Source organism: Pantherophis guttatus, chromosome 12 (assembly GCF_059756535.1).
Source record: "Pantherophis guttatus breed Tessera chromosome 12, ASM5975653v1, whole genome shotgun sequence".
Lineage (NCBI taxonomy): Eukaryota > Metazoa > Chordata > Lepidosauria > Squamata > Colubridae > Pantherophis > Pantherophis guttatus.
Window position 1 is genome coordinate 13,095,425 of NC_142074.1, and position 24,235 is coordinate 13,119,659.

Below are 24,235 nucleotides of genomic sequence, written 5' to 3' on the forward strand. Positions count from 1 at the left end.
AAAACGGGGCGTGGAGGGTGTGGCCTGCCCCCCCTGGGCTGTTTTTGGGCCCAGGAGGCTGCAGGGAGGCCTGCTAGGCCCAAAATGGGGCATGGGGGGTGCTCCCAGTGATGATGCGCCCACGATTTCTGAAGGCAAAGCTGTTCCATTGGTTAATTGTCCTTTATTAGGAAGTTTCTCCTTAATTCCAGGTTGTTTCTCTCTTTGATTAGTTTCCAAACATTGTTTCTTGGCCTATCCTGCGGTGCCTTGGAAAATAAGTTGACCCCCCTCTTCTTTTTGGCAGCCCCTCAAATACTGGAACACTGTTATCATGTTGTCCCTAGTCCTTCCTTTCGCTAGACTGTCCATACTCAGTTCCATGATTCTGCCAGATGCCCCTGCGAAGAGCCTTGGTTCCATTCTAAAGGAGGCTAGAATCAGAGTCACCTGAACCATGAGAAGGGCAGCAAATAAATTTGATAAATAAGTAAAAATAAATAAATAAATGAGGAGATCTTAATAAAGCAATTATTGGTAGCCATTTTCATGCCCGGATGGTGTAACAACAGACATCCGTTAATCAAGGGACTGGTCTAACTTCTTGTAGTCCACCGGTGGCCTGCAGAGCTGGCAGCAGAGTCGGACAGTGAGGAGGCTGGGGAGAAACTTGGGCCAGTCCTGGAGTCTGGGGAAAGAGGGCTCAGTGTTGGAGGCAGAGAGGGGGCCAGGGCCATCTGGGAGTTATGTGCAGACTCCGGAGCCACCAGAGTCGGACATCAGAGAGGCAGAGGAAGAAGGGGAGCCTGTTCCCAGTGTGCGCATGCACAGAGCTGCCAGAAGGCAAGAACAGTTAAGACAAAAGGGACGACTCAGGAGTAAGGCTTGGAGATGATTGGCCCCTCCCATAAGACATAAAGGTGGAGCAAAGGCACGTGAGCCTTTGCAGGAAGCAACTTTGTTTGTTCTGGTCGGTTTAAATTCTGAAGCTCCATTTTGATTTTGTGCTCCATTTGGTCTTGCAAAGCTAATTGGCAATTAGGTATTTTGGCAGCGTTTCAAGGGAGATAAAGGTGGGTGCTTATCAGCCTTATCCCAAAAGACTGTGGCAGATTTCTTTGGACTATTCACAAACTGCTTGGGACTCATTCCGGGCTGTGAATGAACGTAATTCACAGCCATTGAAGTAAAAAGGGTTTTTGGGACTAAGCGTGTGATTGTTACTGTCTCAGGAAGTCTTGGTCAGAACATAACTGACTTTTGCTGAAGTGCTTATCGTTGATTCTGTGGCCCAAAAACTCAGGACTCTGTTTTCTATTGCAGGCAAGCGTAGAAGAATACAAGGCCTTGAACGATGTGACAATGCAGTAGTAGGTCGACACCTGCAGAATGGATAAACCTCTGCATACAGCAATGGGTTTGGGGACTACGATTTATTAAAAAGACATTTTGGTTTTTTAAAAAAAAAAAAAAAACTCTCTTTTTCTAAGGCCCGCATGATGGAATCCATGTTCTTCCTTTAGGGTTTATAACGCATCTATCGCCAGGGAGCGACGAGAATCTTACGTTAATACGGCAGGTTTTTTTTTAATTCTATGGTAACTTATCAGGTTTGCGATGGGCACAAAGGATATATTTTCAGCTGACGGTTCAGCCATATTTGAAATTTCTTTTTTTTAAAGCTGTCGGAATAGCTGCCTGTGGAATGTTCCCCTCAAAGCCATTGAGGGCTAATAAAAAGGTATCTGAAAGGCCATCCAGAGTGGGAAGACTGGAATGCTCTACTTCTGGTGAACTAGCTTCTGACATCTGGTGACATCTGAGATCCTGGAAATGGTCGTCTCGCTCCAGTGAGCTGCACTGAAATATGTGTCTTGTTTTGGATGGCCCCACGGGCCGGATCCAACCACATCGCAGACCGGATTCGGCCCGTGGACCTCGTGTTTGACACCCCTGAGCTGGAGAGAGTGTAGAGAAGACAACACAAGGTGACAAGGTGACAATCTTATGAAGAACAGTTCAGAGAAATGACGACAGGTAACCCTCGACGTACGACCACATTTCAGCCCAAAATTTCTGTTGTTGCCTCATTTTACCACCTGTCTTGCCCCGGTTGTTAAACGAATCATTGCCGTTAAGTCAGCAACAGGGTTATTAAGCAAATTTGGCTTCCCCATTGACTTTGCTTTGTCAGAAGGTTGCAAAAGGGGATCGCGTGATACCCCCCCCCCCCCAGGATGCTGCAACCCATCATAAATACGAATTAAGCGGCTCAATTTTGATCCCATGTCCAAGGGCTGGAACAATTGTAAGTGTGAAAATCGGTCATCGGTTACCTTTTTTTGATGCCGTCGTAACTTTGAATGGTCACTAAATGAACTGTTGTAAGTCGAGGGCTACCTGTATGTTCGGCCGAAGGAAGAGGTTGTAAAAGAGGAGACTGTTCTGCCCCAGCTACAGACCCCAAAGAACGCAGCACACACAAAATCTATACAAAGCTTATTTTACTCAAATAACTCAGTCTTTTTCAACCAAAGGCTGTTAACAAACTTCCTTAACAGCTTACAAGTATTCTAAGATAAAGTAATCACAGTCTTACTAGGGTTGGCAGAAAGCCCAGAAGCAAATTTTGCAGAGAATCCAGACGCAAAGGAGAGTGAACTAAAGTTGTTCCCTACAGCTTGCTGCAATCAGCGTTCCTCCTTAAATAGGCTAAGGGAGTAGCCAATTAGCCCCAAGCCTTACTCTCGAGGAGACCTCCTCCTGAGGAGCCACTCCTGCCTTTTGGCTGCTCTGCGCGCCCGTGCATTGAGAAGAGGCTCCTCCTCTTCTTCCTCTTCACTTAATGGAGGTTCTGAAAGCCCTGGCTGAATCCCCGTCTCTGGCACCACATCTTTTCCAGCCTCCTCACTGTCTGACTCGAGCGCCAGCTGCACAGGCTGCTGGTGCAGCACCACACCAGCCTCCTCGCTGTCCGAATCAGCTACAATCTGCACAGGCCACTGACGAGCCACAACAGAGACTTGGTAACCGTCTTCTTCAACTTGAAGGGCTTCACACCAGGAAGAGGGTGTGTGGAGATATGTTCTGCTATGCCCAAGGGAAGGACATGAAGTGTGGGTGGAAGCTTAAGAGAAAGAAAGTGAGACTTGAAATAAGGAGGTATTTCTTAACCAGGAGAGCTATTAAGCAGGAGTAGCCTGCTTCTGTGGCGCTACACGTATGGAGGGTTTTCAAACAGAGGGAATTAATCTTTATTATGATCACAGACCAACAAACAGGTTGGACAGCCATTGGTTTGGGATAGTGTGAGGATTCCTGCTCTGGGCAAAGAGAGAGACCAAAAGACTACAGCAGCAGCAGCCAAAAAAAGCCAATGCAATCCTAAAGTGTATCAACAGAGGGATACAATCAAGATCAAGGGAGGTACTAATACCACTCGATAAAGCCTTAGTAAGACCACACTTAGAGTACTGCATCCAGTTTTGCTCACCGCACTATAAAAAAGATGTTGAGACTCTAGAAAAAGTGCAGAGAAGAGCAACCAAGAGGATTAGGGGACTGGAGGTTAAAACGTGATGAATGGTTGCAGGAACTGGGCATGGCTAGTCTAGGGAAGAGAAGGACCAGGGGAGACAGGATAGCAGTCTTCCAATATTTGAGCGGCTGCCACAGAGAGGAGGGGGTCAAGCTACTTTCCAAAGCACCGAAAGGCCTGTCAAGGAATAATGGATGGAAACTGATCAAGGAGAGATTCAATCTAGAATTAAGGAGAAATTTTCTGACCATAAGAACAATCAACCCATGGAACAGAAGTTGCCTTCTTCGGAAGTTATGGGAGCTTCATCACTTGAGACTTTCAAGAAGAGATTGGACTGCCATTTGTCAGAAATGGTGTAGGGTCTTCTGCTTGGGTGGGGGGGGGTTGGACTAGATGACCTACAAGGTCCCTTCCAACTCTGTTAATCTGTATCACCTCCAAGATCCCTTTCAACTCGATAAAAATGGCTCAAGGGAGACCAATATATTAGAAGTCTTAATTATGTAGCACTTGCCTAAATCTTTGCCCTGATGTCTTGTCTCAGTCTTTCATTTGTGAGAATTTTTGGTTGACATTGAATTAAGGTTTCCTGACAGAACAATTAACCAGTGGAACAATTTGCCTCCAAAAGTTGCGAATGGTCCAACTGTTGTGACTCTGACCCCTGAGCCTGTCCTAACAGAGGGAGAGGACTCAGAAGGTGAAGGAGAGGATTTGGCAAGGCCTCCCTCTCCAGGACCCTTCTCTCTGGCAATGCCTCAGGTTTCCTCTGAAGGCCAAGAGATATGCCAGGAGCAAGGCACTTCGGAGCAGCTGCAGATAGAGAACGAGGGGGATGAGTTTTGGCTGGATCCCAGACAGCGTCGGAAGGATAAGCATGCGCAGCAGAGAAAGAGGTGTGGGCGGGCCAGAGATTGAGCTGAGTCACTGGACCACACCCCACAAGGAATAAAAGGGGGTGTGTTGGCTATTCAGGCCTTGTGACGGACAAATTGAAAAGCTCGGAAGTCATATCGTGTGTTGTGGCTCCGTTACCTGAGCCTGTGTTATCGGCAGGAGAGGACTCCGAGAGTGAAGGAGAGGAGTTGGCAAGGCCTCCCTCTCCAGGACCGTCCTCTCTGGCAATGCCTTCGGTGTCTGCCAAAGGTCAAGAGTTAGGCCCGGGGCCAAGCACGTCCACACAGCCACAGGTGGACAGTAATGAGGGAGATGAGTCTTGGCTGGATCCTCGGCAGCGTCGCAGAGATAAGCACGCGCAACAGAAGAAGAGGCGTGCCAGGGATTAGTCTCAGTCATTGGACCACACCCCACAGGGTATAAAAGAGGGTGTGGTGGCCGGTTCAGCTCTGTGACAAGCAAAAAACGGATATCGGACGACCTTCTTTGTATTTACTGGACTTTGTTGATTATTGTGTATTGGCTTTGTTCCCGGACGAAAGGAGAAACTACCCCCTCGTGAGTAAAGAATACCTGTCAGCCAGCTACTGAGTTGCTGCCAATTCTGATGCCAGATAAACTGTTGTCGGCTGAGTACTTTAACTGTTGCCTGTCTGTGGGGGTGCGTGTGTGAGACGGGGACAGAACATCATGTTTCTAGAACCCTGTTAGAATCTCTTTTTAGATTTCTTCAGACTGGACAATTCTTTGCTTTGCGGAATTAATTTGGTATATCGGACTGAGGAGAAAAAACCTCCATTAGTGAGTAAAATCTCTTGGCAGGCAGTTCATGGTTCTCTGCCAAGACTGTTATCTTAAAGGAATTCCCCACTGTTTGATTCATTAACTCCTGGCTGTCAGTTTGTGTGTGTGCGTGTGACGGGGACAGAACACCAAGACTAAGTTTTTAAGAAGAGATTGGACAACCATTTTCCTGAAGTGGTGTAGGATTTCCTGCCCGAGCAGGCGGTTGGACTAGAAAACCTCCAAGGTCCCTTCTAACTCTGTTATTCAATATTCTATAAGGCAATACAGGGTTTTCCATGCCAAAGTGTGCGACTGAACAAAAATATTTCGGCCCCTTTACAATAAGACAGTTCTCCCTCAAAGTTTTAGATGCTCTTGCAAATTATATTCTGTCAAGGTTTTTGAACGTGGCTTCAATCTGTTGATCATATCGTGTAGACCTGAGAAATGTTAGTACAAATGTTGCCATCGCTAATATCTGTAACCTTTGAAACCAGCATTTTATTCAGAAAAAAAAGTGACTCTTATTTTAGTCTACATTAAACACACATTATAGTTTACATAGACTGTCAGAAAGATCCTAAATCATAATATTACATTGAGACTATTACAAACTCTTTAGAGGCTACTTGAGTTTTTTAAAAAAGGAAGCACAGTTGCTGTTTTTTTTTTGGATCAGCTGGAATTTAGGAATATTTGAATTCAAAATTAAATATTTAATTTTGAATTCAAACATTCCTAAATTCCAGCTGATCCAAAAAAAAACAGCAAAATGACAAATTGTCTGCAAGGAGTATAAATCCTTCCATTCCCCATCATATAGTCAGAGCTGAAGAAGCTTCTTGGATGAGAAGTGAAACCTCTTCAAAAGAAAAAAACAAGAAAGTTGCTTCCCGAAAAAGCACCTTTAGGATCACGGCAATTTGTTTAAGGCCATTTTGATGGTGTCAGGAAAACCGACTTACAACCCATCCTCAAAGTTACGACTGTCACAGTCAGTTGATCACAATTTAGCCACTTGGAAATTGACTCACATTTGTAAATGGCTGCAGTGTTTTGCAGTCATGCGATCACAATTTCTGACCTTCCCAGCTGGTTCAATTGGGGAGGCTGGATTTGCTCAATGACTGTGATTCACTTAATGACGATATGATTCACTCACCAACCACAGTAAATTGGTTGTTATATCAGTCCAATTTAGCGCGAAATTCTGGCCCCGATCTTCATAAGTCGAGAAATACCTCTAGGATAGGAGTGTCAAACTCGATTTCATTGAGGGCTGCATCAGGGTTGTATTTGACCTCAGCGGGCAGGGTGGGCCTGGCCAGCTCGACGTCATTCATGTCGGGGGCACCTGTGGCGGCCCGAGCACTTTGCCAGTGAAAATGGGCTTCCGAGCTCCGTTTCCGGCTGGGATGGCCTCCTGCAACCCTCTGCCAGCCAAGACAGAACCACATACAGGCTGGTCCCTCACTGTTTCCAGGGTGGCCCTGCAGGCCAGATCTAAACACCCTGCTTTAGTTTGACATCGCTGCTGTAGGAGGTTTAGCCCGAAGGAAAGACAGTAAAATTGATGGAGGTCTTCCCAGTAAATGGATCTAGGATTATAATTTCAGTCTTTTATCAGTAATACGTTTAATTCGCTTCCTAGCATGAGGAACATAATGAAAGCAAAAGGTAAGGATGAGGGATAAAGATAGAAATATTAACAAGATCCAAAACAGAGGCAACTTTCCTAAGCATCTCATCTTTCAGGATCTGCTGTAGTATCCTAAGCAAAGAAATCTTTCTAAATAAGAGAATACAATATAATACATATAACCAGCTCATAGGTTGGCAACCTACTAGAATATCTGCACTAAAAGACTGGGACCTAGATACATACATGCCACGGGTGGGTTGCGCCCGGTTCGGACCGGTTCGCAAGAACCGGTAGTAAAACCAGCGGGAGGCTCCGCCCACTGACCCCGACGTCATCAGGAAGCTTCTGCGCATGTGCAGAAGCACACGCAAAGCGTGCATACACGGCCCCGTTGCAAACCGGCCAGTTGATCGTCGTACATGCATGCACGCCAGAAACCTGGAAAAGTAGCTGGCTGGTGAGCACATGTGTGCCGGAAGCCGGAAGTTCATTTTTGGGCATGTGCATGTGTCCTGGGCAGCTGCTTTTCCGGGTTGCAGCCCAGATGAATGCATGCTCACACGCTCCCTTTTCGGCACTCGGTGCTGAAAATGTTTGCCATCACTGCTCTAGATCTTCAGCTTCATGGGTGATGTGTTCTTCTAAGGACATCTCAAGTTTATTATCCTCTAGAACAATAAAATACAATTCTGGTATTTCTTGTAGGGTCTACTTCCTGACATGACCTAAACTGGACAAGCTGTTATCGATCTTGAAAGCCAGCGAGAGTTTCTCTCCCTCTTATGACATAGACACTCAAGGTAGCTCAATCTTGAGTTTCATTCTCACCCTCTCCTGCTTTTCTGCATCAAGATGATTTTGTAACAGTTGCTGCAAGCCTTCTCCAAGGTTAATGCCCACACATCTCTGTCCTAATGATCATTCTACTCTGCAATTAATGGGTGTTACTTTACACTTATAACCTGCTTTTCCTCTAGAGAATCTTAAAAGCACCTGGTATGGATCTTCCCACACTTTGTCCCAACTACAAAGAACTGGGTAAGGTAAGCTAAGCTGAGAGAGATGGTACTTGACCTAAAATCACCCACTTAGCTTCAGGGTTGATTGGAAAAGTCAAACTCAGTCTTACTTGTCTTACGCTAGTACACTATTCTTACACCAACAGCTTCATCCACCAAGAGCCGAGGTGGTGCAGTGGTTAGAGTGCAGTACTGCAAGCTGCTTCAGCTGACTGTTAGCTGCAGTTCGGCAGTTCGAATCTCACCAGGCTCAAGGTTGACTCAGCCTTCCATCCTTCCGAGGTCGGTAAAATGAGGACCCAGATTGTTGGGGAAAATATGCTGACTCTGTATAATCCGCTTAGAGAGGGCTGTAAAAGCACTGTGAAGCAGTATATAAGTAAGTGCTATTGCTATTGCTATTCATCACAGAAATAAGTAGTGACATTGGCCACCTAATCATGGGCCTTTGTTAGTGGGAAAAGGAATGGATGATACAATTAAATGCTGCAGCATAGAAATAAAAAAAGGGCCATTTACATATTTATGTCAGACTTTGGTGCACGTGTTTGAATTATGATGTTGCTGTGCATGCTGCCATTTTGATGTAGGCTCTGTTGCAGATGAACTACAAATCCCATTGAATTTTTGTGGAAAGGAACATGGGGAGTGCAAGAAGAGATTCCATCTTCCCATCCTCTCCCATTTGTGTCAAGAGGCACCGTTTAAGGTGCTTCTGGGTTAAAAGGATTAGCCGGTGACATCACCTTTGCCACAGGGGCTCTTTTCATATCCCTGTCAAGCTGGAGCGAATGACGGGAGCTCACCCCCACTACACAGCAGCACCTGGGTCTCAAACGCAGACTTGCTAACCTCCAACCCAGTGTCCTAACCACCTGGGCCACCACGTTCCTTCCTACCTACTTATCTTAAAAACAAAAGAAATGTCATGATCCTGAAGCTTGGATGAGGAGACAGTGACAAGCCATGTTTGTCCACTGAGAAAAAACTCAGGTCTGGGTCAACCTTTAACCCTTTTTTGTTTTCTCCTGGCACAGTATCAGCCCCTGTCTTCTGCTCGGTGTCGTCCCCTTTACACAGAGCAGAAAACCCTGGATCATGCCCATTCTTACAGCCCTAAACAATATTTTATTCTGTAAGGAAGAATGAGTAAAGAAAAAATGGTGATGATCATTAAAAGATTAAAAAAAAAAAAGGAACAGAAGAGAAAAGCAACATTTTTAGCAGGGATTTTTTTGAAAGAGCTGTGACTGAAGTCAGATGATTGAGATCAAAGCTCAGCCCTGGGGAAGAAAATTGAATTCAAGAGGAATACCCCAAACCAAGGTCCCGTATCCAAGACGTCCACCTCGGAATTCCAACCAAATGTCCTCATCTCGTTTCTTCCTGGGTCTAAGTGGAACTACACTTGTTACTCAGGTGAGAACTGCTCCGGTCGAGTTCCTGCCCGTTGGCTTTCCATTTCCCCACAGATCCCTTGTCGTCTGTTGGGAGGATGCCAAGCGCTGGCCGTTGGCACCAGCAACAAAGGCAGGACTAGGAGAAACAAAACAAGAGATAAGAGTCATTTAGGGCAGGATTGGAGAGACCGCACAGGTTTCTGAACAGTGCTGGGTCATCTGTCCTTACCTGGTATTGAACAACTAGAGGAGTGAGGCAGGGCTGCCTGCTGGGCCCTACTCTTTTTAACCTTTATATAAATGATATCCCAGCACAGCTGGATGATCTTCTGACGCACAGCCCCCAAATAGGCTCTAGATTTATTAACGTATTAATGTATGCCGATGACTTAGTGTTATTTTCTAGAACCCAAATAGGAATGAAGAGACTTCTTGACAAGCTCACACGTTACTGTACTGCAAACCACTTGACTATAAATGTAGCTAAATCAAAAGTTTTAGTCTTTGGCAATAAGAATAAAAAGCACAATTGGCAGATTAATGACACAAAAATTGAGCAAGTTACCCAATATACTTATCTTGGAATTGTTTTTTCCAGTGCAGGAGGTTGGACTCCGCACCATCAACACCTTTCTCAAAAGGTCAGAGCCGGAGCAAGCCTTGTATCCAAATTAAGTAAACGAATCCAACCAACCTCCATTTTACCTCTTCGTAAAGTCTTTCAGGCTAAACTTGTCCCGATCATGCTCTATGGCGCTGAAATTTGGGGTCTTACAGAGGCCCCCATATTAGAGAGAACTCAAAATAATTTGTTAAGGAGGATGCTTGGGGTAAACAATTCCACTTCAGCTGCAGCCGTCAGAGCTGAATTGGGACATTTCTCACTGTACACCTATACAATCACTAGGGCGGTAGCCTACTGGCTAAAAATGACCCAGATGGATGCCAGCAGACTCCCCAAAATATGTCTAGAGGAACAGCAGATTTCAAATCCTCAAAGGTATTCCTGGCTAACCCAGCTGTCAGAAATATTGAACCGATATGGCGTAGGGTTCCCGTTGTGTGACACACTGAACCAAGTTAAACAACGGATTAAAGATATACATGGACAAATGGACATGGCAACCCTTTCAACTAATCATTCCCTTAAATGATTAAAGCAGTTAAAACAACTTTCACTCTGGAAAAGTATTTACATTTAGAAATGCCATCAGTGGAGAGACAGTTATTTGTTAAGTTTAGATTCGAACTTCTAGATACAAACGTTAGATTCGGCCGTTATCGGAAAATCCCGTATGACAAAAGAATGTGCATATGTGGGGTAAACGTCGTGGAGGACACGGCGCATATAATATTCAAATGTAGTCTCTATCAAGAAGTAAGAAAACAATATCTGTCCCCAATTATAAATAAATTTCCCCACTGGAATATAAGCCAAAAACTAGCATTTCTGTTGAGGGCTGACTTTCCTCCCCTGGTAAGAGCAATCACTCGATATCTTAAAAGAATGACAGCAATACGAGCCAGTTATATCAAAAAACATTTTATCGATTGTAAGGAAGATGAGCTCAGTTAGAGAGGAGCTATCCTATTTGGGTTATCTAGTCTTGGCAACTTAGCTATTGAAAATTGATATTGTAAAATTTTAACGTCATCTATCATATATTTTTAAATTGCTATTTTTGTCACCGTTTTACCTTTTTACCTTTTTCTTTTCTGTTTTGTTTGAAAAGGCCTTCGGGCTATTCAATAAACTATACTATACCATACCTGGTATTGGAGGAGAATATGTTGAGATTGACAGATCACAAACATCATCATCAATCACCGATGGAAGTTTGTCTCATTCTTCCTGGCTCAGGTTAGGCCAAGGAGTCACTAATTGTAGCTGTGCCTTCACACATTATGTCACACGCGCAGGCGGTGGGGTGCATGCAGTGCGCACATTGCATTTGGGGGTTTGTGCATGCGCACGCGCCTTCACACACGTGTGCACGTGCCTTCGCATGCACACGCTTTTGCATGCGCTTTGGGCACTCGGTCTGGAAAAGGTTAGCCATCTTTGCTGTAGGCTAAAGAGAAGTTTCCTGAGGATGGGCTCCAGCACAAGGCTGAAAGCTCGGAAGACAAAACCTCTGATCCCAGTGACCAACTCAAGATTGGACCCTGCAACATTATCCTGAGACATGTATATGTGCCTTCTTTCATGAGAAGTAATAATAACGAAGTGTTCCTCTCTATTTTTGGTGGTACGGATTTGATGCCTCTGTTCATCATGTCCCCCTTCCCTCCCTCCCTCCCTCCCATGCCATTTTTTGTCAACTCTCTTACCTGAAAGCAGTTCTTAAATTTCCGGCTAACAAAATAGAGAGCCACGGGGTTGATGCAGGAATTGAGAGAGGCCATGTTGATGCCAAAGTAATCCATCACCAGAAGGAAACTGGATGGAAGGAGACAGGAAAGAGTCGTCATGTAAAACATTAAGATGAAGCAAGAGAACATCTTCAAGGACAAAAGTCAACTCTTGAAGACTCCAAGAATATATCCAGCACTTTTCTTGACTATGGAAGAGGTTGCTGTTGCCTTCCCATATTCTGGGATGTTTTTTCAACTTCTCAACCTAGTCTGTAGCCCTCCCTACTTTATCCTATTCAAGTACTAACTGTTCTGACCTAGTCTTCCCCAAACCATGAAGCAGACTCCTTATCCCAACAAAAACCCCTTTTATTTAATTTAGAGTGAATTCCTCTCCAGCAAAATCTTCCTTCTTCCAGAGTCTTTCAAGACAGTTCACAATTACCGACCTTTATCAGGCTTGGAGAGTGGCCAGGCCGATATCTTTCAGAGGGCCACAGTACTTGGCAAGAATGCAGTAATGAACTAATTGTCTCCTGCAAACTCCACTCCCCTTTCGCTCCTCTTTTATTCCCTCTGGGAGGGGCCATTCATTGTCCACCCGTGGCCTTACTCCCGAGTCGACCCTTGTTCTTCATCTGTTCCCTTCGTCTGGCAACTCTGCACATGCATACACCGGCATGGCTCCAGCTGTTCTTCTACCCCACTGATGTCCGACTCCGAAGGCAGCTGACAACTGGCATACGGCCCTGGCCCCCTCTCTGCGTCCGAGGCAGAACCCTCATCAGAGCCTTCCCCAGACTCCAGGACTGGCCCATGTTCCTCCCCAACCTCCTCACTGTCCGAATCTGCTGCCAGATTCACTGGCCGCTGTCGGGCCACAACACTAACTAGGATTTAACCTGCTTAGCTTTCTCTATTACCAGAGCTGAGCTCAAGTTGTTTCTTTTCTTTGACAATTCTTTTAGTTCAAGCCAAATCCAGATTATCCAAAGGATTGTTTATGCCCAGGTTAGTTTATGGCTTGACTGTTGCAAGACACTCTCCATGGAGCTGCCCTTGAAGACCACCTGGAAGCCCCAACTGGTTCAGGATACAGTAGTGTGATCAGTTGTGGGCATGCCTTAGTATAGCCATGTAACATTCATCTTCACTGGTTGCCAGGTTGCTTCCAGTTGCAATTCGAAGTGCTGATTGTTACCTATAAAGCTGTACATGGCACAGGGCTTGATTACTTGAGGGAGCACCTGTCTTCCGTAGTATCTGCCCAGCTACTTTGATCTTGTAGGGTTGGTGCACTCTGGGACTCTTCAATTAAACCAGGGGTCTCCAGAAGTGGCAACTTTAAGACTTATGGACCTCAACTCCCAAAATTCCCCTGAGTGGCTGAGGAATTCTGGGAGTTGATGTCCACAAGTCTTAAAGTTACCACGTTTGGAGAACCCTGAATTAAGTGAACCCTCTGCTTATCTTGCAGAAGGAGCTTCCTGAAACATAGCAGAATACCTTTGCGAAACGATCTTGACAAAGGATCTACAATCACAGTAATCTGTACTACATCTCCTATTTGGTTTGGGACTGTCCTGGGTCCTGATGATGCCAGATCCACTTCTATGATCAAAATCAATAGTTAGATCAGCCTGAATACCTTGTATTTTGGGGTAAGGCAGTAGTGGAATTCAAATTTTTTTACTACCGGTTCTGTGGGGGTGGCTTGGTGGGCGTGGCGTGGCTTGGTGGGCGTGGCAGGGGAAGGATACTGCAAAATCTCCATTCCCTCCCCACTCCTGGGGGAAGGATACTGCAAAATCCCCATTCCCTCCTCACTCCTGGGGGAAGAATATTGCAAAATCTCCATTCTCACCCCACTCTGGGGCCAGCCAGAGGTGGTATTTGCCGGTTCTCCGAACTACTCAAAATTTTTGCTACCGGTTCTCCAGAACCTATCAGAACCTGCTGAATAGCACCTGTTGGGAAAGGCCATTAAAATCTGCACAATGGTTTGTACCAAACTTCTTCAGATGTTCCTCACTCCTTCACATCCCTATGTCAAGACTTTACATTGCTGTTATCAGAGGAGCGTGCTGCTCGTACCTGGCTTGTTTACATTTTTATGGAGCTTTTTAATGGATGTTATCATGAAGGTCCCAGCTGGGGTGGAAAGATGGCACAGCCATAATTGAATCAATACACTTAACAATCAATAAGTAAAGCAAAAAGGCTAATTGTCAAAACCGTTCGGATTATTATTATTATTATTTTTAAAAAAAGTCTCAACCATCACCGCATGGCATTTCTGCGTATTGATCTCACCTAAGCAGTTCACATCTATCCGCATCTTGTTGGTTATAGATGGTTTTTTTGAGGATCCTGCTGAGATGAAGAGGAAGCCAGCAGAGGGCAAATATGACCACTAGACAGAACACTGTTTTGGCCACTTCTCGACGCTGGAAAAAACACATGTGATCATTGAAACGAATAGGAGAAGATCAGAAAAAAGACAAACGATTATCTCATACTTCGTTCCATCCTGTCCTCTCCAATGCTTAGGTCAGACCTTATGAGCTTCAGCCTTTTCCTGTTTCCCACTTATTTCTCTTCTTGCTTTATTTATTTGGGTTACAGTGGTCTTAAATTGTTGTTAACCACTCAGAGTCATAGGATGAGATGAACAGCCATATAAAACTTTCAAATAAAACTTAAGCAAATTGTCCTGATGGCCTTAAAAGATAAAATTAAACACAGGGAACTATTTCCCCATGCAGGGTTCAATTAACTGGTGCCACAAGATGTATTCTTGGCTGCTAATATAAATAACCTCCAAAGGAGATGAACAAATTCATGGTGTGGAATCTATCAATGGCTATTAACTTTGATGGCTGGGTGCTGTCTCCTGACGCTGAATCTACCCATCTTCCTCTAGCTTCCAGTAACTATGATTTGACATTACAGACCGGGATGGAATAATATACTAAACATCTAGTGTACTTTTGGGGTCAAAATGGGGGATCAGCAAATTATCAAAGAAAGAGATCCATTAATTCCTGAGCTATTTTGCATCTCTAAAGCAGGACCAAGGACAGCATCAACAAAACACATACCGGTAATTAAATGAGCATTATTTAGAATAGTATAAAATGAGCTGGAAGGGACCTTGGAGGTCTTCTAGTCCAGCTCCCTGCTCAAGAAGGAGAACCTATACCCGTGATGGTGAACCTATGGCACGCATGCCACAGGTGGCACACGGAGCCATCTCTGTGGGCACGCGAGCCATTGCCCTACGTCACCCCCACCGTGCATGCACGCGCTGGCCAGCTGATTTTTGGCTGGCCCCGCCGATGCCGCCCCTCCCCTCCAAGGAGTCTCCACACAGCCCGTTTTGGATGCCAGGTAAGTACAGGGCTTGCGCGGAGGTTCTGGGAGGGTGAAAAATGGGCCTTCAGGAAGTCTGAAAATGGGCCGTTTCCAGCCTCCAGAGGGCCTGAGGAGGCTGTTTTTGCCCTCCCCAGGCTCCATGAAAGCTTCCGGAGCCTGGGGAGGGCAAAAAACAGGCCTATCGGAAGTCCGGAAATGGGCCATTTCCAGCCTCCAGAAGCTTCAGGGAGGCCTGCTAGGCCCAAAATTGGTTGTGTGTGTGTGTGTGTGTGTGTGTGTGTGTGTGTGTGTGTCGTGTGTGTATGTGTGAGGGGCGCTGGAGGTTCCTGCGTGCATGTGCAGGAGTCGGGGCAGTGCGGGAGGTTGGGGCACATGGGCATTTCATTATGGGTATGGGCACATGCACACACGACCCCCCCCGGCAGTCCTTCCACTTTTGGCACGCGACGGCAAAAAGGTTTGCCATCACTGACCTATACCATTTCAGAGAAGTGGCTGTCTAGTCTCTTCTTAAAAACCTCCCACAATTTCCGGAGGCAAGCTGTTCCACTGGTTCATTGTCCTCACTGTTAGGAAGTTTCTCCTTAATTCCAGGTTGCTTCTCTCTTTGATTAGTTTCCAACCATTGTTTCTTGTCCTGCCCTCTGGTGCTTTGGAAAATAATTTGACCCCCACTTCTTTGTGGCAGCCCCTCAAACACTGGAACACTGCAATCATGCCACCCCCTAATTCTTCTTTTCTTTAGACTAGCCAAACCCAGATCCTGCAGCCGTTCTTCCTATGTTTTCATCTCCAGGCCTTTGATCATCTTAGTTGCTTTTCTGTGAACTTTTTCAAAAGTCTCCACTTATATCAAGCAGAGTCCAACCCATGGCCCGTAGGTCACACACAGCCCTGGACAGCTACTAATATGGTCCCATAAGATAATAAAATATTTTTTAAAAAATAAAGGAGACTTGTTTTTACATACATTTGCTATATTAAATATTTTATCATTGGCTTGGTTTCACTATTAGTTGATGAAGCACTACAGCTGCTGCTTATGCTTTTTTACTTTGTAGATGTTTTTATTGTGTTACTGTCTTTTCAATTGTTTTAATTATAAGTTGTGATTAGAACTGGAAGCCACCCAGAATCGCTTGTTTGAGTTGGGCGGTTATAGAAATTGAATAAATAAAATAAGAATAAAAGAAAAGACAATTAAAATAAAATAAAATAAATAAAATAATAAATACAATAGTAAAATAAATAAAATAAGATAAACAAGAAACAAAATAAAATATAATTAAAATAAGATAAACAAGAAACAAAACAAAATAATAAATAAAATCAAATAAATAAAATGATGAAATCAAATCAAATCAAATTAAATATATGTGACCCAAGACAATTCCTCTTCACTCAATGCAACCCAGGCAAGCCAAAATGTTAGGTAAAGGTAAAGGTTCCCTTCACACATTTGTGCTAGTCGTTCCTGACTCTAGGGGGCGGTGCTCATCTCTGTTTCAAAGCCGAAGAGCCAGTGCTGTCTGAAGACATCTCCGTGGTCCTGTGGCCGGCATGACTAAACGCCGAAGGTGCACAGAATGCTGTTACTTTCCCACCAAAAGTGGTCCCTATTTTTCTACTTGCATTTTTTACGTGCTTTCGAACTGCTAGGTTGGCAGAAGCTGGGACAAGTAAAGGGAGCTCACCCATTACGCGGTCCCAGGGATTCAAACCTCTGAACTGCCGACTTTTCGATCGACAAGTTCAGAGTCTTAGCCACCGAGCCACCGCGTCTAAACCATGATTTAGATGGACAATTATGGAACAGTGGCAGGAAACAGAAAGCTCAAGTAAGGAAACCTCTCCCCATCATGTGTTTAGCCAAAGATGAAAGACTGCTCGATCTTAGTTATGGAGGATCTCACCCGCTTCATGTGATCATTGAGGGCCAACCTCATGCCATTGCTCTTGCTCAACATCTCGCAAGACATGAGGGAGTAGAAGACCCCAGTGCAGGCCAAAGGCAGGCAGAAGTAAAATCCAAAGAGCCACCAGTCTTTCACATCCTTGTAAAACTGTAGAAAAAGGATAAGAAAGAAACAACTTTGAGGAATGAAATGCACCACCGAGCTCACTCGCGTGCAGAAATTGGAATTACCGTGTTTCCCCAAAAACAAGCCCTTCTCAAAAATAAGACCTTCTCGAAAATAAGCCCTCCCCTGAAAATAAACCCTCCCTGAAAATATTTAACTGCATGCGCAGCCAGTCCCCGCCATTTCCTCTGGTTAGGGTTAGGGAGACAGAGCTAGAAATCAGGTAAGACGACAAGAGGAGCCATCTGTGGGGCAAGGCCGAGGGAGAGAAGGGGAGAGGAGAGGCTTCTGTGGGGCAAGGCTGAGGGAGAGAAGGGGAGAGGAGAGGCTTCTGTGGGGCAAGGCCGAGGGAGAGAAGGGGAGAGGAGAGGCTTCTGTGGGGCAAAGCTGAGGGAGAGAAGGGGAGAGGAGAGGCTTCTGTGGGACAAGGCTGAGGAAGAGAAGGGGAGAGGAGAGGCTTCTGTGGGGCAAGGTTGAGAGAGAGAAGGGGAGAGGAGAAGCTTCTGTGGGACAAGGCCGAGGGAGAGAAGGGGAGAGGAGAGGCTTCTGTGGGGCAAAGCTGAGGGAGAGAAGGGGAGAGGAGAGGCTTCTGTGGGGCAAGGCTGAGGGAGAGAAGGGGAGAGGAGAGGCTTCTGTGGGGCAAAGCTGAGGGAGAGAAGGGGAGAGGAGAGGCTTCTGTGGGACAAGGCCGAGGGAGAGAAGGGGAGAGGAGAGGCTTCTGTGGGGCAAAGCTGAGGGAGAGAAGGGGAGAGGAGAGGCTTCTGTGGGGCAAAGCTGAGGGAGAGAAGGGGAGAAGAGAGGCTTCTGTGGGACAAGGCTGAGGGAGAGAAGGGGAGAGGAGAGGCTTCTGTGGGGCAAAGCTGAGGGAGAGAAGGGGAGAGGAGAGGCTTCTGTGGGGCAAAGCTGAGGGAGAGAGGGGGAGAGGAGAGGCTTCTGTGGGGCAAGGCTGAGGGAGAGAAGGGGAGAAGAGAGGCCGATCATAACTACTCATTAATTTTCAAGCTGTAAGTGTCGATTTATCAAGCCCGATCACATAGTTTTGTAGCAGAGCATGGGTACTCAGCTAGTTATTGCATATAAAGAAGTTTCTTCTATAAACGGATCCTGCTGAATTATTTACTTGTGTGCTGGTTGGATTGCTGCAGACTCTGACAAACCCACCGTCATAAAGCTGGACTTTTGCTGAGGGGCCAGCAAGCAAACCCAATGGGTCTGTTCACGGTAATCCAGTTCCACCAAGTCGAAAGCAAGGGCTTCTGGGATAGCCAGGATGATGGCCACAGCCCAAATGAAGGTCACTTCCACTGCCTTCCACAAGGGGATTCCAATGCCCTGGATGCGGCTCCAGGAAGCCACAGCTCGGTACCTAGAAGGGAAACGAAGGAGACGCTATTTGCAAGCGGAAAAGGTTATTCAGTAAAAACAAACGGGAAATGCTCCGAAGAGTTTATTACCTACCGGTCTATGCTGAGAGCACAAAGGCTGAGGACAGTGATGCCGACAGAGGCCTTCTGTATGAATGGCACCAGTTTGCAGATCTGCACCCCAAAAGGCCAATCTTCTGCAAGAAGCTGGGAAGAAAAACAAAGGAGAGGAACCTCAGCATTAGTTCTCCATAATGAACCGTGGTGGCGCAGTGGTTAAAGTGCGGTACTGCAGGCTACTTCTGCTGGCTGCTGGCTGCCTGCAATTTGGCAGTTCGAATCTCACCAGGCTCAAGGTTGACTCAGCCTTCCATCCTTCCGAGGTGGGTAAAATGAGGACCCAGATTGTTGTGGGCAAATATGCTGACTCAGTAAACCGCTTATACTACTGTTTCCCCGAAAATAAGACCCTGTCTTATATTTTTTTTGAACCCTGAAATAAGCGCTTGGCCTTATTGCCATGCGCTCAAAAGCCCGACTGGGCTTATTATCAGGGGAATGTCTTATTTTGGGGGAAACAGGGTATCATCTACTCTACCATCTCTATCTATCTATCTATCTATCTATCTATCTATCTATCTATCTATCTATCTATCTATCTATCTAATTTATCTATCTATCTATCATCATCTATCTATCTAATTTATCTATCTATCTATCTATCTATCTATCTATCTATCTATCTATCTATCTATCTATCGTGTTTCCCCGAAAATAAGACCCTGTCTTATATTTTTTTGAACCCTGAAATAAGCACTTGGCCTTATTGCCATGCGCTTATTATCAGGGGATGTCTTATTTTGGGGCAAACAGGGTACCTCTGTATGAGATAATAAAAACAATCACTATCATTAAAACAAGACATATTGTAGGAGTTGACCAGGCAGAGCCCAAGGGTGGAGTCAAACGCATCATCAGTTTGGAATCTCTACACCCTCATAAGAGACCTAAGTCTCTCTCTCTCCTCTCCCCCCCCCCGAAATCTGTTGACTCTTATCTGGCGCTAATTTGCCTTGACTGTTACTAATTCAGATTCTTGTTGGGAAGGAAGCATGAAATAAGCCAGTAGTACTTTTGAACTCTTTGGAGCAACTAGGATGATGAAAGGCCTGGTGACTAAAACATGAAAAATGATTGTAGGAACTGGATATGACTAGTCTAGAGAAAAGAAGGACTGGGGAGAGGGGGGACACACATGATAGCAGTATTCCAGTATTTGAGCAGCTGCCCCAAAGAAGAGGGAGTCAAGCTATTCTCCAAAGCACCAGAAGGCAGGACAAGAAGCAACGGATGGAAACTAATCAAGGAGAGAAGCAACCTAGAACTAAGGAAAAACTTCCTAACAATGAGAATATTTTATTTATTTATTTATTTATTTATTAGTTCGATTTATATGCCGCCCTTCTCCGAAGACTCAGGGCAGCTTACAATGCATTAAGCAATAGCCTTCATACTTTTGTATATACCTGCTTAGTAAGGCTTTTTGGGGGGGCCCCCAAGCGGTGTTCTTTTTTATACAAAGTCAGATTATTGCCCCCACAATCCGGGTCCTCATTTTACCTACCTCGAAAGGATGGAAGGCTGAGTCAACCTTGAGCCTGGTGAGAATTGAACTCGCAGTAATTGCAGGCAGCTGGCAGCTAAGTGCTACTTTAACAGCAGTTTAGTCCGCTGCGCCACCAAGGCTCTCATAATTAACCAGTGGGACTGTTTACCCCTTAGAAGTTGTGGGTGCTTCATCATTGGAGGTTTTTTAAGAAGAGACTAGACAGTCACTTGTCTGAAATGTTGTTGAACCTCCTGTTGAGCAGGGGGTTGGACTAGTTGACCTCCAAAGTCCCTTCCAGCTCTATTTTGATTGTTTGAGGCAAACCATTTATATACCGTATGCCCATTTTCTTCTATCCTGATTCCTGACTTCTTGCACCCGATTCATATCTTTAAAAATACTAAAAGCAAGAAAAGCGGGAAGTTAAGACCAAAACTGCCAGGTGTCCCTTAAAATGGGATTTATTTATTTATTTATTGAATTTATACTGCCGCTTATTTGCCCATGGCGACTCAAGGCGGATTACAGAATATAAAAAACCACATTTAAAAACAGTAAAATTAATTTTTTAAAAAAATCAAATATATTAATGTAATAAAATCACCCGCCTCGCCCACCCCACCTCCTGACCCAGCGACAGCGACAGCCGATCACAGGAGCCATTTAATGGGCTCCATCCCGCTCTGGGTTCCCCGAACCAGATCTTCAGTGCCTTCTGGAAGAGGGTTAGAGTTGGGGCCATTCTAATCTCTGGGGGAATTGTTAGGTTCAGCTTGTAGCTTACTCCTAACTTGTTGGTCAGGCAATATATCTGTTTCCTTAAGAAACAACTGAGCCTCGTAATCAGGGTTTGCTGAACCCTGTAATTAGGCTACAGTGCATAAATAAGCAGCGCAGAGAAGCGTTCGTTGTTCCTGATTGTTCCTGTTGCTTCCTGCGTCTTTCTGCTGATTGGTGTTAGACTGAATTGTTATATGGTACTGTATACCAAGAGTTACTAAAGTCTGTTTGCTTTGGTAAGGGAAGATACTCACTGGACTGATATTACTGTTTATGACCTTGGACTGTTTTACCTACACTGAGACTGCTTATTATCTTGTATATAAAGTATTTTTCTCACACGAGCTGCATGTTTATCTCCTTCCCTGTGTGTTTCTGCTCTGCTCGTTGCACAAGCAACAAATACTTTTTACACACACCCTAACAGGAATGATGTTCCGGAGAGAGGGAGCCACTACGGAGAAGGCCCTTCTTCTGGGTCCTACCAAGTCTATCTCCCTCCAGGATGGCAACATTCCCTGCCTCCCCACTCTGATGGGTTGGGTAGATGTGACCGGCAAGAGACGGTCCCTCAGATCACCTGGTCCCATGCCATGAAGGGCTTTAAAGGTGACAACCAGCACCTTGAATTGCACCCGGAAGCAAATCAGCAACCAATGCAGCTCCCGCAAGAGAGGTGATACATGTGCACACCGGGATCTGCACAAAACCATGCACACTGCATTTTGCACCAACTGGAGCTTCCGGATGCTTTTCAAGGGCAGCCCCATGTAGAGCGCGTTGCAATAGTCAAGACGGGAAGTGACCGGGATTGCCAGTCCAGGAAAGGGTGTAACTGGCGCATAACTCGCTGTTGCACGAAGGCCCTCCCAAGTCCCGTTGATCGGGAGGAAATGGGGATTTTGCAGTAACCTTCCCCTGCCGCACCCACCAATCCACGCCCACCAAGCATGCCACGCCCACCAAGCCACACCCACAGAACCAGTAGTAAAAAATTTTGAAACCCACCACTGCCCCTAACCTAGTTGTCAAGTTTCCGAAAGATGCCCTAATTAATTCATGAGCCATGATCCAAACTTCAAAGGAAATATATTCATTTATTAGGAGCAACATTCCGGCAATACTCGGATGCAGTTAGGACTGATCCCACGTAGATTTACGTTCCCCTATGACCCTGTCTCTCCCCTCCTCTCTGGCCATGTCATAAATCACATTCTCCAATTACCCACTTTGGCTGGCTGTGAAACCTAACACCCTCCTTCTGATTGCAGTCAGAAAGAATGTATGGAATTCACTTCAGTTCTCCCTCCCTCCTGCTCATGGCAACTTGAAAGCTTTGCAAGTTGACACTAGTAACATCCCGCAAAATTGTGAAGATTATTCTGTAAGCATTAATGGCAGTTGGGCTGTCTTGCAAATTGGTGTTTTAATGGATGTTTCTTTCTTTTCTTGTTTTAATGCTGTACGAGATTGGATGGTAGTCCTTTGCTTAAACTTAAACTGATTTTTTTAAATAATTGTAGACTGCCAGGAGTCTGAAATCATGTGGTATACAAACTGATGTATAAATAAATGAGCCATTGAGGTTAGACTAAGAAGTATTTGTAATACGTGGAATGGCTCCAAATAAAGCTTATGATAAGGTGAATGAGGAATGAGTAAAGAACCCCAGATCTTATAAGTGTAAACAGGATTTATGAAGACTCAATAAGTGTTTGTTTCCTTCTTTAAAAGCTCTGTGTAAATTACATTAAGAAATGTTTACTGTAGGAATCATATAAATTAAAGCAAAATAAATAAAATAAATAAAAAATTAAAACTGCTTTATTTTAGATTTAACTGAAAGTAGAATTTTCTGGTGGCTCATTGGCTAATACACTGAGCTTGTCGCTCAAAAAGCTCAGCGGTTCGAATCCTTAGTATAAGTCTCCTGTGTGAGCAGGGGGTTGGACTAGATGACCTCCAAGGTCCCTTTCAACTCGGTTACTGTTACTGTATGTGTTTTGGTTGATTTTTTTTTTTACTTGCTTGTGTGAAGAAATAACAACTGGAATAATTCAAGTAAAGAGACAAAAAAAAATATTGACCATAGTCTATTGAGTAACGAAAAATATTTTTTTTCCTCTTTGTTTTATGTTTTGAACCCATCGTTCAAATTTCAGAACCGTAGTTTTTCCACACTAAAGGTTACAGTCTTGAGATTCACTGGTGGGTTGAAAGATGGATTACGAGGATTATCCCAATTTGGAAATCTTGATGACCTTCTAACTGTACTTCCACAGCCAGAATATGCTTGGAACTTGCACTGTATATCGGACCTAAATACAATTGAGAGAGTCCAGAGATATTTTACAAGAAGAGTCCTCCATTTCTCTACCTGCAATAAAATACCTTATGCCACCGGGCTCTAAATTTTGAGCTTAGACAATTTAGAACTATGCCGACTTCAGTCTGACCTAAACATAGTACATAAAATTATCTGCCACAATGTCCTACCTGTCAATGACTACTTCAGCTTCAACCACAACAATACACGAGCACACAATAGATACAAACTTAAGGTAAACTGCTCCAAACTCGATTGCAGAAAATACGACTTCAGCTACAGAGTGGTCAATGCCTGGAATGCACTACCTGACTCTGTGGTTTCTTCCCAAAACCCCCATAACTTTAACCTTAGATTGTCTACTGTTGACCTCACCCCATTCCTAAGAGATCTGTAAGGGGTGTGCATAAGTGCATCAACATGCCTACCATCCCTGTCCCACTGTCCCCATTTACTTGTACTCATTCCTTGTTCATGTCCATGTTTATACTTATACCTGTCGTATGTCAGGACACTCTCAATGCTGCTGCGATAGTAGGACAGAAGTAGATGCTGAGATAGATTTATTTTCCTGAGCATTCTCAGGAAGTACAATCTCTTCTGTGCCTTCTTCACAAGCATTATCCTTCTACATGCACTTTTTCTGCTCTGTGAAGTTGGTAGTTTAGTTTAGTTTAGTTTAGTTTAGTTTAGTTTAGTTTAGTTTAGTTTAGTTTAGTTTAGTTTATTGTCATTGCACATGATACAAAGAAATTAAATGCCGTCTTCAGTGTACATTATAACTATAATAATAAAAGCACAAACATACATCCTTTGCATTCTATATAATTGAAATTGAAAACGCGATATTGCACTATACCGTAGAATTCAATATGGTTATTGCTCTGGGATAGAAGCTGTTTTTCAGCCTATTTGTCCTTGTTTTATTATCCTGTACTGTCTGCCAGATGGTAATAGTTGGTTGGTTGGTTGGTTGGTTCTCTCCTTGGTTAATTTCCTTCCATTGGTTCTTGTCCTGCTTTCAGGTGCTTTAGAGAACAGGTTGACTGCCTCTTCTTTGTGGCAGTCCCTCAAATATTGG

General features: G+C 44.6%; 2 protein-coding genes across 2 annotated transcripts in view; one reads left to right on the forward strand and one right to left on the reverse strand.

The window, feature by feature from the left end:
- The window catches only part of LOC117669524 (DNA-directed RNA polymerases I and III subunit RPAC2-like), a 12,243-nt gene extending 6,480 nt beyond the window's left edge, over nt 1-5,763 (forward strand). The window contains exon 5 of the mRNA XM_034424042.3: nt 1,303-5,763. Within this exon, the coding sequence (XP_034279933.1) occupies nt 1,303-1,350 (48 nt within the window). The 3' untranslated portion in view covers nt 1,351-5,763. The remainder of the gene's footprint in view (nt 1-1,302) is intronic.
- Nucleotides 5,685-24,235, reverse strand: part of LOC117669525 (endothelin receptor type B-like) — a 23,764-nt gene continuing 5,213 nt past the window's right edge. The window contains exons 3-8 of the mRNA XM_034424043.2: nt 18,534-18,646; nt 18,237-18,441; nt 16,908-17,057; nt 13,933-14,066; nt 11,596-11,704; nt 5,685-9,400 (exon numbers count right to left, since the gene is read on the reverse strand). Of these exons, the coding sequence (XP_034279934.2) occupies nt 9,257-9,400; nt 11,596-11,704; nt 13,933-14,066; nt 16,908-17,057; nt 18,237-18,441; nt 18,534-18,646 (855 nt within the window). The 3' untranslated portion in view covers nt 5,685-9,256. The remainder of the gene's footprint in view (nt 9,401-11,595; nt 11,705-13,932; nt 14,067-16,907; nt 17,058-18,236; nt 18,442-18,533; nt 18,647-24,235) is intronic.